General features: G+C 31.3%; 1 protein-coding gene across 1 annotated transcript; it reads right to left on the bottom strand.

Moving 5' to 3' along the window:
* Positions 1 to 1,561: 1,561 nt before the first annotated feature.
* LOC139430491 (adhesion G-protein coupled receptor G4-like) lies at positions 1,562 to 5,005 on the bottom strand. The gene is made up of 2 exons (XM_071197552.1): positions 4,946 to 5,005; positions 1,562 to 4,896 (listed from the first exon to the last, which is right to left on the bottom strand). The coding sequence occupies exons 1-2, from the start codon at positions 5,003 to 5,005 to the stop codon at positions 1,594 to 1,596; spliced, it is 3,363 nt and encodes a 1,120-aa protein (XP_071053653.1). The 3' UTR covers positions 1,562 to 1,593.
* Positions 5,006 to 16,267: the final 11,262 nt, after the last annotated feature.

Raw genomic sequence — 16,267 nt, 5'->3', positions numbered from 1 at the left:
AGACTTTTGTTTATGGCATGGCATCATTTTAGTGCGATTTAGTAATTTAGTAATACATTTAGTAATAGATTTATGTTTTTCCAGTATCATAACTAAAGATAAATATAATGGAAATGTTACTTACATGCAGTCGGGATCTTCAAATATCAAGTACCACATCATTTTATGGGGAAGAGTTTTGTACTCTTCAAGAACGTTTTGAAGTCTAACCAGAGCAATTCCAGACTTTTGTTTACAGCATGGCATCAATTCAGTGCAATTTCTGATATTTTCTTGAAATTCAGGAAAGTTCCTGGCATTTGGTAATGATTTTACGTTTTTCCAGTATCATGGCAAAACTTCTTCATGCAATCTAGAATTCTCTCAGTATATTTACCGACTTTATCTTACCATTTTGAATTCGATTAACTTAATTTCTGATGTTTGTGACTTTGACTAAACCAATTTCAAACTTTTTTTGGTGTTAGGTCCTTGTAGGTCTAGATTAGCTTTTTTAGTCTGAAGTCTAACCGGAATAATTCGACATTTTTGCTTCCAATAACGCATCCATCCAATACAATTTGATACAATTTCTTGAATTATGGAAACTTGTTAGTGTGTTTTGATTTAAAAATAATGATTTCTGATGAAAAAGTTTTGATGAATTACTTGTTCGTTTAAAGGTATGTGCCCAACAGGGTGGTAGTGTGTTTGAGTAAATAAACTTACAACTTGTGCATTGATTTGGAATTAGTTAATTGATATTAAAATAAATTTAATGATCACTAATAAATAAAAGTAGACCGATTTTTTCGAAAATTGGTATTACAGACTACCTTTTACTTTTGAACAACTTTTTCTAGTAACTTATTTCCTTATCTTCTCAAATAAATGTACTTTACTCTTGTACCATTTAAAGTTTTTTCAATTTTCTGAACACCGCGTATAAAATATGTTAAATGCTTTTACTCTAAGAAATAGCCAAATTTTGTATCAAGATTAACTTTTTTCGATAAAATTAAAAATAAAAAGGTTTTTCCTATTCAACACCTTTTTCGTGGACATACTGTAGATGGATTTCGACTTGTTTCTTTATATTTTTCAATGACATTTACATCATATTCGAATAAACTTGATTTGAGACATAACCGAAAATAGTAAGTTATGCGTGATCAAAGTGAGATGATCTTTTCACTAATACACCACTATTTAGCCATTAAGTTAAGTTAATTAAAGGTGACATATTAAAATATGTTATTCCATGAGCTGTTAGTCTTAAAAGTGAAAGACTTCATGGGATTTGACCAAATATCTATAATGAATAGTAATTATTTAAATTCGTTAAGCGATTCTTGCAGTTTTAACACCAATCTACTACACACGAGGTCTGTAAAAATTAGCGACATCTTAATTTATGTTTTGGTGTCATTGCCTAAACATTTAAAAAGACACTTCCGCAAAGTTAATGTATAAATTTGGAATAGCAATTATCTCTGCAATCAAGTTTATCTAAAATTCTTATAAAACGTCAAAAATAGAATTGCTTATAAAACATTTATTAATCAATTACACTTATAATAATTACAGGTATATCCAAATCCTTTTCACATTTACTTATTTACATAATAACTTTAATCTTAATTGAAACGTTTTCGTAAATAACCAATACATTCTTCTCGTAGTAGCGTTAAAAACAATAAACGCCAAGAAAATGATAAAACCTTGTAACGAAGCGGTTACACAAAATATATAAGTACACCAAATACTAGTAAACATTTCGGCTGCGAATCCAAAAAGCCAAGTAATTCCTAACGTTGAAAATAAAACCACGACCAATCTCAATTTTAAAACGAAAATGTAATCGTGTCTGCACTCATCGTTAAATTTATGGTGAAAAATGTTCTTAATTATAATACAAAATATAAATAAATTAGTAAGAACGATGCATCCCACGGGTGTTAATAACCAAATATACAAAGCGGCACCTGTGGGGTAACAAATTCCCGTTGTTCCAACCGTATAATTTTCGATATTGATACTAATATTGATTATAACCGGTAAAAAAGGAAATATATACCCAATAAGACAAGATTTTAAAATAATCCACTTATTTTGTTGATTAAAAACCAACACGAATCTTTGATAATGCAAAATCGCCATCACCAACATCCAACAAAATTGACTTAAAACGTTATAATGCAAAGACGCGCCGATTATAACGCATAAAACATAATTTTCTTTACTATCGATATTACTCGCGGCGTACAATAAACATATTTGAAGTAACGTTACAATACTGTATTGAACTAAAATTTGATTTCCCTTTGAAGATCTCCACGGCTTGAATAAAACCGCTGTAATTAAAATTCCTAGAATACCAATAATCGATAAAGCACAACCCAGAGTTGTTACAACGTTTAAGTATTTATAATTACTTGAAAGTTCTTGTTCGCATTCGACGGTGAAATCAGAAAAAATTAACAACGCAAAATGAGTGGTGTGATCAAACCAGCATACATCGTGGTTTTGAAACGTTTTCGGAGTTTTATCCGCTTCCCATTTTCCTTTTATGTTTGCAAATTCGTTCGGGGAGCCGTAATGCCAATAAGAACATTGTTTTTCAATTGCATTATCGACGTTTTTATAAACAATGGGGATTTGAACGGTGAAGTCTTCCTTTAATTTGGGTAAAAGAATTCCAAAGATGTTCCCGGAGACTTGTTTTGTATCTAAATGATCCTGATTAAAAAGATAATCGTTTAAAAAAACTGTGATGGCAACAATTAATGGTTCATTTTTAAATAGGTTTTCTGAGATTTGTTTTATTAGTTCTTTCGGAATAAATGTTGCTATTTGAACGGTTTCGTCTTCTAATAACGTTTCTAATGTAACGTTTCTTGATAACTTTTTTATTTCGTAACCAAAATCGTTTTGATAAATTGCGATTCCGATTGTGTCGCTGATTTTTGCGTCGAAGATGTATACCTTGATGTTTTTTGTCATTATGTCTGTGTCGAATTTGATCCGTTTTTTGTTGTAAAAGTTTTCTACTAAAACGTCGAAATTATATAGTAATTTATCCGTGGAATTTAGGAGATCTTGAGATGTTTGTAGGGTTTCTTTTTGGGTGCTTACTATGTTATCGATTACTTTTGTGAAACTTAGTAGGTAATCGACGTGATCTTTATCGGTTTTTTCGATAATTTCGGCGATGTAATGGATGTCTACTGGGAGATAATTCGAGAAATTCCCCGTTATTTCCTCCAAGTTATTTATTTTGTTTTCGATGGTTTCGTTTTTGTGTAATAAATCGTATAAAACCGCGGTTATTGGTGATTTAATGGGGTCTTTAGAACAACTTCCGTTTACGCTCATCCATTTAGCCCCGTACAAAAAATCGCCTACACAAGCTCTAAAAACTGGGGTTCCATCTTCTTGCAAGCAAAATTCTTCGGGGGTTGTTGTTGCATTTACTTTGGTTAAGGGCCAATGTAAATAAATATCCATGGAGTTTGTGACATCGGGGAGGCAATAAGAAACGCTTCTTAAATCGTTTAGAGTCATAAAATCTTTAACCTCCTCCAAAATTAAGTTTAAAATGTCGTAAAATTCGCTGTATTCGATTTGGATGTCTTTAAAAACTTTCGATGTGACGTGAATTAGGAATTCCGCTATCATTGATTCCTCATCGATATCAACGGTTGTGATCCATCTTAAATAAAAAGGTTCTGTCTTTGTGGTTAAATGGCGGATTAAAGTACCTTGAAGGAAATCGATTAAAGCGTCTTTAACGTTCCGAAAATTTATCGATAAAATTGCGGCGTACTCATTTCCATAAAATTCTTCGTCGAACACCAAAACTTTACCGGTTTGTAATTTCGCCATCGTTGGTAATTCAAAAGCTTCGCACCAATAATGTCCCGGACAATTTTGCGAATACTTAAAATAATAAACAATTCGATTTTCATTAATAACCTCGTAATCGTCGAATGAATCAATCGAAAACGTTGATATATACGAATTTGTGTTACTAAAACAAAAAATTGGAACCTTCCTCCCATCGGGTAAATATAAATCATCAATATTATCAACGAACAACTCCAAACGTTTACTTTCTTTATTTAATTTCATCGAAATACTCGGTTTATCATAAACTATATTTTCCTGGCAAATTGAGCAAGAAGGATCTTTACAGTTTTCGCTTAAAATATGTTGGTAAGGTTTTTTAAATTCAGCAATTTCATTGCAATCGTTTTCCTGTTTACAAAAACACTTTCCTTCAGTAAAATTGAAGTCGGCGGAAGCGCAAAGTTTTTGTAATTTCCTCGAACATGGCGAGTTTTCATTCATTTCTAATGGTTTATACGCGCATACAAAGTCGTAAGTTGCGTTACAAAAAACTGGCTTAAAAATTAATTTAGATTCGTAAATTAAACAGCGTTTATTAAACGTTTCCTTCCAAAACGATGAATTACTTACGAGATCGCCGTAATATTTTGTTGGTTCAATGATGACCATGTTGCCAACTCCGTAATCTTGAATTGTTTTAGCGGGAAACCAAACGGGGCCTTCCACCAAGTTCTCTGAGAATAATTGTATGTGGTCGAAAAAGCCGATTACGTTAGAATAAGGACATTTTGGTGGAAATGTTACGTTTTTTAAGATGGTGTAACAAATATTTTTTGATTTAAAATAAAAGAAATCTTCTGGGCAAGGATTAATTTCTTCTTGTAAAATTTCACAACTTGGTTCATCATCCCATGAATTATTAAAACAAAATCTTTCAATAATTTTCGAATTTTCATCCAAACATAACGGTGTTGATCGATAAATATTATCTTTTAAATAAACATCCCATATAATGTTTCTATTTTCCCCACCAAAACTAACTTCTTGTGTTATCGATTCACATATTTCCTATAAAAAAATAAATCAATTTTATCGATGCATAAAAACAATTTCTTACCTCTAATTTGATATTATTTATTAAAAACACAAAGAGGATTAATGTAAGCTTTCGGGACATGTTTGCTTACGCGTTACTGTTCGACTGGTGGTAAATTATCTTTTTTCTTTACCTTTCATGGCTTATCGGGCTGTTCAAAAAATTGGTTGGGTAATCACTTTATGGTACCATTCAAGTACTGAGGTTAAACATAATGTACTGATTAAGGTTTATCGCGTTAACGTTTTTCGGTATTTTTGCGTCGTTTCGCATAATGGAGCTTTTTGATTGAAAGGGTACTCGAAAATTCGAGTATGAAAAAAAAAATAACCCGAAATTTGACAAAGTATATGTGTTGGGGAAAGATTAATTTGTTTGCTAAGAATTTTTATTAGTTATTATTTAGAAAATTATTAAATTTTAAAATTATATATAAAGACATTTTTGTAGAAAACACGGTGCAACAGCCATTCTGGGGGATGAAAAATTTTAAGTCAGGGTGAAAGTACTAGGTCAATATAATAAAACCTCCAAAGGGTTTGACGTTACCAGGCCAAACTTTTTTTTTATGACCTTTTATATTTCTTTCCTTATCTTGATGTTTGTTTGGTTAGCTTTTCAGTTATAACTCAAGAATCATTGATAATTTCTCATTTCATTCTTCAGCAAAGATTAAGGCTTAGCTTAAGGCTGAAATAAATAATTTTTATTAATAGATCCATGTAAAAAATTAAGTTGGAATAATTTTATCGACTGAAATCTTCAAAAAATTGTCAAATTTCGAAAAAAAGATTCTCTAGAATTGTAACTATAAAAGAGTATTCTAATATAAGTATATAGTAATATAGTATTACTATATTAGAGAGAAAGAACAATATTTATTTGGAATATAAAAATAATAACTATAACAAATACGAATAAATAAAAAAAATACATATATAAAACAAATATAAGATAAGTCCAAAAGGGAGACCTGAGACCTGAGTATTCCTGCCCGAAGAGTATTGATTTTATGAAAATTAACAAAAATTAAGGCCAAACTTAGTTTAAAGAACAACGTTTATATGTTCATAAACATTGCTCTAGAGTCTAGGCCTTTTCGATGGTGATTGTTCTGGGCTAGTGTCATCGCTATCGCAACCATCGCTGTCATCAGTTTCTAAGCCACACATAATGTTAACATGTGACTCCATTGCTGACTACTGCAACTTCTGGAAATTCTTCGTCATCAGGATAATCCATGTCTTCGAAGACATGTCTACTCCACCAGCAAATTTCAGCAAGTATTGCACTTGGCAACTGTTTTCCTCTGTATCTGTGATTTGTTTTTTTATAAAATCAGTTTAAAAAAAAATCTCATAGATATTACCTAATTTCAAATGGCATAGCAACTTGATGGTTGCGTTCGCCTTGTTCATCAGATTCAGTGGCCAATTGTCTGCTGAAGTAGTCCAGATGATGATGTAAATAGTGAATTTTCGAGAACGATGTTAACATCCTTGCGACAGAAACCCAACCCAACCCAACAAATCTTCTATTACTTCTTTAATTACCTTCCAAGTATTCAATTCAGCCTCAATCAAAATATTGTTGAATGCGTCACTTTTAATAAGTTTTCGTATATCATGCAAAAAATGAATTTATATATGTTTGGAAAAGTTGGAATTTTCCACGAAATTGAACAAATGAGTGTTATTGTAACTACCTTCTTTAATTTTACTTTTGCTGAGTCTCGGGTAAATTAATTTTAAACACAAGGAAACTGTATCTCGTTTGGCGACAGTTTTGATGAAATTCTCAACAATTCCTATTTTAATAAATCAAAATCAGCTTGATTCCATTGTTGCTAAATTGGAATGAACATAGCATAAATCAGAACAGCTGGCTTCGTTTTTGAAATCAAACAATCTTTTGTCACCCGGTACGAAAGTCACAACTTATCGAAGTCGTCAGGCAACACTCCAAAGTTTATTTGTTATGAATGATGAAGAAATTTCTGCATATTGCTCAGATGTAGGAAAATTGATGAACGCAATGGAAATAAAATATGAAGCAGATGACTGGAGATTATTTATTGACAGTGCAAAACTCAGCTTGAAAGCGGTTTTGCTGCATAAGACCAATGAAAAATCTTTGGTTCCAATCGCGTATAGTACTGAAATGAAAGAAACATATGATGCACTAGAACATATTTCAAAAATGGTTAACTACGCTAAAAATATGTGGCGCATATGCTGCGATTTAAAAGTTGTAGCATTGGTTTGCGGTCTTCGAAGCGGCTATATAAAATATATGTGCTTTTTGTGCGATTGGGACACAAGATTTACCGGAGACCAATATGCATGCCACGAATGGAAACATAGAGAGCACAGCAGGTTAGAAATGGCCAATATTATTCGTGAACCTCTGGTGCCGAAAGAGAAGATGTTGTTGCCTCGACTGCACATTAAACTTGGAATTGTTAAGAATTTCATCAAAACTGTCGCCAAACGAGATACAGTTTTCTTGCGTTTGAAATTAATTTACTCGAGACTCAGCGAAAGTAAAATTAAAGAAGGTAGTTACAATAACATTCATTTGTTCAATTTCGTGGAAATTTCCAACTTTTCCAAACATATTTCTCATGATTTTCTATCGCAATAAATTAATTTTTTCCATTCAACAATATTTTGATTGACGCTGAATTGGATGCTTGGAAGGCAATTAAAGAAGTAATAGAAGGCTTGTTGGGAAAGCATCGTTCTAGCAACTACGATGTTTCTGTCGTAAGGATGTTAACACCGTTCTCGAAAATTGGCGTCCACATATCCTTGAAAATTCACTATTTACATCATCATCTGGACTACTTCAGCAGACAATTGGCCAGTGAATCTGATGAACAAGGCGAACGAATCACCATCGAAAAGGCCTAAACTCTAAAGCAATGTTTATGAACATATAAACTTTGTTCTTCTTTAAACTAAGTTTGGCCTTAATTTTTGTTAATTTTCATAAAATCAATTTTTTATGAAATTTTATATGATTTTTTTGTCGGGCAGGAATACTTAGGTCTCCCTTCTGGACTTATCTTATATTTATTTTATATATGTATTTTTTGAAGATTTCAGTCTATAAAATTATTCCAACTTAATTTTTTACATGGATATATTAATGAAAATTATTTATTTAAGCATTTGCTGAAGAATGAAATGAGAAATCATAAATGATTCTTGAGTTATAGCTGAAAAACTAAGCAAACAAACATCAAGATAAGGAAAGAAATATAAAAGGTCATAAAAAAAAAGTTTGGCCTGAGAACGCCAAACCCTTTGGAGGTTTTACTATACCGGCCAAGTGCTTTCATCCTGACTTGGAATTTCTCACCCCCCAGACAATGACCCCGAAAATGTTCCACAGTGAAATTAAACAATAATATTAATAATTAGGTGAATAAAATAACTTTGCTTTTGAGATGGATAAATTTTATTTTCGGCTCAACCGGTTTCAACTATTTTTAGTCATCTTCAGGAGCTTTAGCCACGTCAATTTTACTGTTAATTTTCAAAATCTGGATTCATCTTCTTATTTATAATCGTTTTCTTAAATTCTTTGTTGTTAATTATTGTCAATAATGTCTCTAATTTTGTGTTGTACAACGCAAGTTATAGTACAGCACAGTGAATAAGTAAATAACATAAAAAGAAGGTACAACACAAAATTAGAGACATTTTTGACAATAATTAACAACAAAGAATTTAAGAAAACGATTATAAATAAGAAGGGGAATCCAGATTTTGAAAATTAAAAGTAAAATTGACGTGGCTAAAGCTCCCGAAGCTGACTAAAAATAGTTGAAACCGGTTGAGCCGAAAATAAAATTTATCCATATCAAAAGCAAAGTCATTTTATTCACCCATTATTCTAACAAGATGGGAAGTAATAATATTAATGAATATTATTAATAACAAAAAGTTCTTTTATTTTAAATAACATGTTCGAAATGATATCCTTCTTGATTAATACACATTTTTAACCGGTGTCTAAACGAATTTTCGACATTATCTCCTAGGTGTAGTCGATTGATTTCTTCAAATGCGGCAACAATACGTTGCTGCATATCTTCTCACGTTGTTGGTATTATTTGGTAAACCATTTCATTCACCGTGCCCCATACGAAGAAATCCATCGCTGTCAAATCAGGTAAGCGCGCCAGTCATAAAATCAGACCATAACATTACGTCCAATCCATCTTTCGGGAAATCTTTGGTGGGCAGAATTTGTCGCATTTTTGTAAAAATGGTTTGAAGTCCCATCCTGCTACATCTCTTCTAAGTAATTGTCTAATTTATTTTGGATAAAGTTAGCGTACATTTCTCCTGACAAATTTCTTTAAAAAGGTGAGGCACTATTAAATCTGTACCTGAGAGCTAAAGGGACATATCATCACCCTAATTAGGAAACCTCGTAATTCCCAAATGACAAAATTTGTGGAAAACAAATAAATTTATCTATCTTTACAATTTTTTCAACAAGGACAGTCTCTATTCATATGTACAACTGTAAGTAGCTAGCTTATCAATTATATCAATATTTTTAAAGATCTATACAATACTTAGGTGTTACAATGGAGTTACGAGATGTTTCCATTAAATACCAAAGTATCTGGAGTTACGAGGTTACAAGATCATTACAAAAAGGTGAAAAAAATAAAAGAAATAGTTTTGTTGATGATCAGTGTTTACTTATTTGAAATTAAATAGAAAGGTACTTCAAGAAAATATAAAAAATATATATATTTCTTAGAACTAGCATTAATTTACTTAAAATTTAACATGTAACTAAGCACTCGACAACAAACTGTACTACGAGTAAACTCAAAATGAATTACGTAAAGCATACTATGAAAAACAAAATTTTAAAGATGCTGTAAGTTATTATAGAATGTGTGGTAATCAAACAGCATGTGGTTTTTAATGCTTGGAGATGTTGAAACTTTTCTTGTTTAATTTTCAATTTTTTTTTTGATAGAGTTGTGGTATCCCATTAAATGGTATGCCTAAAGGTACCTTTTTGTCACCTCTAATTGGGAGAGCGTGTCGAAGCTTAAATTCAAATGTACCATTTGGGTTATAACGTAGTTCACGCAAGTCAGTTACAGTAGGATCTGCTGATCTTTTTCCTGGCCTAATAGAAGGTATAGACTGCATGCTGCTAAAATTTCGGAAAAAACTGTACTCTAAATATTTTACTTTATATGGTTCTGGTCGTTTACGAGCTTTTTGAACATGTGACAAGTAATATGTTGTTAATTTTCGATGTTGCAATTTTCATCGATAATTTTCAAAATTCGCTATAAAATTAATTTCTTGAAGGATACTTGTGGAAACATCACCAATTATTAATTAAAGTATCCCCTTTTTAATGCAAAAAGCCGTTTTCAAAAATCACTTTTAGTTCTTGAGAAATAAATTTTTGAAATGATCGACAATTTTTTCGAATTTTGCAATTTTCGCCCATTAAGTTTTAAAAATTCGTATAAAATCGATTTCTTGGAATATGAGTATGAAAATTTCCCAAAGTGTTAATAAGAGTGTCCTCTTTCCAATGAACTAACCCGTTTTGAAAAATAACTTAGTATTTTACGTTTTGATCAAATTTTTCATATTGCAATTTTTATCGACAATTTTCAAAATTCGCTATAAAATTAATTTCTTGAAGGATTCTTTTGGAAATATCACCAATTATTAATTAAAGTATCCTCTTTTTAGAGTTGCTTCGTGAGTTAAGCCAGCATCAAAAAAGTTCATTTTGTATCTTGGATCCAAATAAGTTGACATATCTTATCAGCTTTCTTATTAATTTCATTTTTATTCAAATATTGCAGTAATGTGGCAGTATAGGGTATCACTTCAGAAATGCACCAGAAATTATAACCATAATGACCGGATAGATAAGCTGGATAACCGGATATCCGGCCGAAGGGGATGCCAAATATCCGGTAGCCGGCTTTTCGCAAAACTCAACGCTTACTTACTGTCAAAAAGGAACTAATGGTAAAAGTAGCCTGGTTAAAATTTTACTATAATAACAACCACATTTATGTTTATCTCGATCGATCTTATAAATTAACACTTTAAAACAAACCACAAAGAACCAAGAAAAATCAAAATAAAATTTATTACATCTATGTAAGAATGTCGCACTTTCAAAATTAATACTATGTCCTGTTTCCAGTCCATAGTTGAAAACTTTTGATTATGTTTAGTTTTGTGCTCATGTATTCGGGTTTCAAGTCTTCGCCTTGTTTGACCAATGTAATTTCCATCACAGTCGAAACATCCAATTTGGTAAACTCCATTTTCCTCCAAAATATCTTTTCCATTGCCTCCATGATAATTTAAAAAAATGTTAAGTAGATTTGTTCTATTTCAGAAAGCGAGTGAGATGTTATACTTATCAAAAATACATCTAGCATTATAAGAAATGTTGTTGAATGGAATGGGCTTGTAAATCTTTGTCTCTTTATCTGTTTTTTTATATGAAGGATCTGTCTTTTTTAACATTCTATTTATCAACCTATCAACAATATACAACGGAAACCCATTTTGACATGCTAGTGTTTTAATGTAATTAAACTCTTTTATCTTGATCTCTTTGGATAAATGATATGCTATTTCCCTATTATAGGGCACACACTGTATAATAACACTACGCATTAACAACATTTTTCACTAAGTTGATAGTATGTGATAATGATACCGCATCCACCAGCTTTGTGAGTAAAATAATCACATCACGTTAGGTTTCATTAAAAATTTTATATTTTTTGATCATTTCTAGCAGTATCCCTCTGAAAACACTAACAAAAGTAAGCAAGCATGGTAGGTTCCCATCTGCCTTGATATCGCTTCTTAAACTTTGTCATTTCCTGGTGAAAGTGTTCGATTTTCAATGACTTATTGTATTATAGTTTCTACTTCTTCATCAGCTCCACTGATCGTTATCTGTCAATGGCCTTCCTTAATTGCAGCTTGCAAGCTTCACTCATCTTGGCCCACCTTGCTCTCCGCCCTACTGTAGGGCTCGTTCATTACATTCTTTTGTTGACTAGATGCTTCGGTATCATTCTCTCCTTGATCCTGACCACATGTCATAAGTTCTGGTTTACGATGTATTCTGGTGCATAAGCTCCGTATAGTAACTGTATAGTTCTTGGTTATATCTTGTCCTCCATATATTATTCACATATATTGAGCCTACAACCCTTCGCCAGATCTTCCTCTCGAAGACGTCTATGCTGTTTGCCAGTTTCTCAGTCAGCGTCTATGTCTCAGCCACATCATTTTATAGATTTGTTAATTAGCTTTAATTAACTTCTCTAATTCCTATACTTAGATTTGATTACATACATATATTTTCCTAGCCTGGATCACTTTACTCCAAGATATAAGAATTGCGAGACCAACACTCACGAATCAGCCTGACTTGGCCTACATCATTATTTTCGTTTTCTCTATTTTGTTTTCTGTCCCACCCCACAATAAAAGGGTTACAAATACGGTTGAATATTAGTTATAACAAGGTATTAGAGCTGAATTGCAGTATTAGAGCAGCTCATAGTGTATAGCTACATAGCTAGATGAATTATTACAAAGTATTAAATTTCAACAAAATCCACAACTGAGTAGCTGAAGTGTAGAAGGTAGGATTAATGTGAAATTGGGTGGAGATTCTGGATTATCAATTTAAATCTACCATTTCGTGAATGGTCTTTACGAATAGATATGGAAAATGTAATATTTAATTTTCACAACAATCACGTTTGGTGTAATGGTATTCATCAAGTTACCTTTTAAGGCAGACATCTGCTGTATTTCTGGGAAAGTATCTGGTTAAGAATTATAGTAATTATAGTACCTCGAGTTCTTGAAAAGTAATTTAGCTACATTTTGCATAATTTACCTTTAAATCTTGTACAGAATTTTTGATTCACATGGATGTGGCCATTACATTATCTCCAATATTTTTGTTTGTTTTAAAAGTTTAATGATTTTAAGTGACATCGATTATTTCGATAAAATCGTTTACCTTTTGGTGTAAAGTCGACACCTGGAGTTAAGAATTGTGTAATAAGTATTCATTTTACATGCAATTTATGGAGTAATTTAAATCAATCAAATAATATTAACAAAAAGTATCCTTAATACCCTTTCACATTTACCTGCTTAATAATATTACATCTTCACTGGTTTAAAGACTTTAAAGTAATAATTTACTTTCAGTTAATAATAAGTAAAACCGAAGTAATAATCTTCTTAAATAAAACGGTACCTTGCTCCGATTCGAAAGGTAAGGTACAGTTAAGTTGTGTAACTTTAAACCAGGAAAACATAACGAAATAGAACCATACAACAAACTAACCGCCTTATGGGTGATTATGGCAACTCACGTTTCACGCTTTGCTTGTAATTAATAGTTTATTTCCCATCTCCCGTCGAGATCTATTGTAGAAAACGACCCAAAGAAAAAAAGCGCCGATCGTCGGTCGATTCTTACTTAAAATGGGAACGCTTTTGCATAATTCAATTTTGAAATATTGCACAAACCGAAACGTTGTTTTTGTTTAGATAATTATGTGAGCGCGATTTTGTAACGAACAATTCGTTTTGGAAATAAGCTCATGCGTGTTTCAACTCACGCATTTTGTCACTTTTGATTAAAGTTAACGTGTTCGTCGTGAGAAAGGAAAACTATTTGATTACAACATAAAATGTTTTCACTTATAACAAATCTAAATGAAAATGGAATTCAAAATATAATAATTTGATATAATTATTAATAATTTATAACGGAAACTTTTACTAAACAATGATGAGGAATCTTATTTTTGCTATAACTTAATGTCGTATTCTTGAGAAATGTAAAGATTTTCGCAACGTTTGGTAATAAAAGATAGTTATTTTATGACGTAGACGGATGTTTCTTGTTCAATCCCACACAGAAACGCTTTTTTCCTTTTTTAATGCATTCGCAGTGCGCGGAATCCGGTCGATTAAATGTAAACCGTGACGAAATTTGCATGTGAAACGAATTTTCTTCGCAAAATGCCAAGGTGCGGCTTGAACTGTATAGTTTAAATGTGACAAAATCTGACCGACATTGTTTTAAAAAACATTGCCGACAAAGGTAATTAAAACTAGAAATTGGGTAAATTATACCGAGTAGAATCATTTCATTCGGGCGCATGGAATATTTATTTTCTAGGTTTTTAGAAATTTCATGTTTTATAACTTAAACATATTAAATGACTGCAAGATATAAAATTAGCTTTAAAAAATTTTAAATGTGATTTTTATCTCATATTAAACTTTTATGGAACATTTATTTTCTTGATAATTTCAAAACAAAATTCGAAACTGATATAAAAAAAATTATTGGTATATAAACCATAAAAAGGAGTTATGGGATTATTAGATTTTAACGCTAAAATGAAAGTTACTCGGGTTATGTTATTGCTTTGGTTTTGTAGTATAAGTTAAAATTACTCGTAAAGTTCAGACGAAACAATTAAATAGCAATTAAAATAAAATAGCCAAGTTACGTGAAATTTAAAATTGGATATTGTTTCGAAATCATTTCAACGAGCAAAGTTACCTTAACAAATAAGGTTAACGAGTGTAAATATTTTTGCCCGTAAATATATAGGGTTAATATATTCACATCTCAGAAGTCGAACTAAACTTTCTGAAAGCAGAATTGAAATTCAGAGTTATCTTTTTTTTTTATTGCTTCGTGAATTCGGATAATAACGTCATCCACTCCGAAATACACAAATATATCTTTTCTTACAGACAAAATATCCTTCCAGGACATCTTTTAGCGACACTTTGGTAAAAAGTAATTTTTCCACATTGAATCTTACTAATATGTCCTATTCTTAACGTGTTCGTCCTTGTTTTCTGTAAAGGGCGGCAATACTTTGACGAGGTGTTTCGCAAACTAGTATATAGGTGAGTGTACATTTGTATCCATACATAGCATAACAGGTCGTATGGTTTAATAAATGGTTCAATAAAATTTGAGACAAATGGGTGTCATTTCATTTAGCTACCCAAGAAAGGACACATGCAGTATTTGCGATGTTTCAGGGTTGGAAAGGCTTTTCTTACAGCAGCAGTACACAATACTAATAATTTTAGAACTTGAAGTTGACCATAATTTTTATTTAAAAAATGCAGAAAATTGTTATTCCTTGAAAAACTTGTTTAGAAAAATGTACCTCAAGTCAAGCACAATAAAGATTATTAAAATAGACTTTCAAAAAAATGTGTACACACTCAATATCACTACGAACGATGTTTATTACTGAAATCAGTTGAACTTCTATTCCTTTAATATTGCTGTCAACGAATGAATCGGTATTTTATACGTACGATGAAATTGTTGCGAAGAAGGTAAGTGATGAAGTATGTTCACTGCTGGATCATTTTATCAAACATTTCCTTTCAAATGCAAAATAAAAATTATAGTGTTTCGCTGTATCCATTATTTGGTTTCAAAAAAATGAAATTTGGTGTGTGTGAAAGTTTTGTTCTATACCAAAAGTGATTCGTATATGGAATGCAACAAGTACATAAGTTTTGTCAACCAAAAAGCCAATGTTGAACAAAGAAGTTATATTAGATCAAATAAAAATGCAAGTAGTTTAGATGAAAATTATATCTAAAACAATACAGAATAAAACAGGGAATAAAGTATAGTCGAAATGATATAATAATAAATAAAAATACTCGTTACACAAAACAACAACTCCTCCTTACTTCTAAACAAATTTCAAATCTCAAAAACAATATCAAAAGAGTTAGGAAGAGTTGAGAGTTAATAATAACGTTAGGAGACAAAAACTCTGGGCTTATTATTTTAGAAAAAGATCAATACCTACAAAAGACATTTTTTCTTAGATAATAAAATACTAAAAATTAGATCTAATCCAACCATAAGTTTTAATAATAAATTAAGAAAATTCGTTAAAGATAAACAATCACAACTTAATAAATTTGGGATTACATCATATAATTCAATTACTATGAATCCCTTGGCCCCCGTTATGAAATGCCTCATAAAACTCCATAAAAAGGAACAAGGCATACGGCCCATTATATGTAATATTAACACGCCCACAAGTAGAATAGCCGTAAACTGCCTGTATCGCAAACTTAAAGATACACTTATTTGTAACTTAAAGAACTCTTCAGACCTAATAGAAAAAACTAAAAATATTAAACTTTCTAACAAATCACGCCTTATATCATTTGATATAAAGAATTTGTACGCAAATATCCCTAATTCCTAAAAGTCGCTAAT

Source organism: Onthophagus taurus, chromosome 7, assembly GCF_036711975.1.
Source record: "Onthophagus taurus isolate NC chromosome 7, IU_Otau_3.0, whole genome shotgun sequence".
In the NCBI taxonomy this organism is placed as follows: Eukaryota; Metazoa; Arthropoda; class Insecta; order Coleoptera; family Scarabaeidae; genus Onthophagus; species Onthophagus taurus.
The sequence above is the reverse complement of the archived record's forward strand: the minus strand, read 5'-3'. Positions and strand labels throughout refer to the sequence as shown.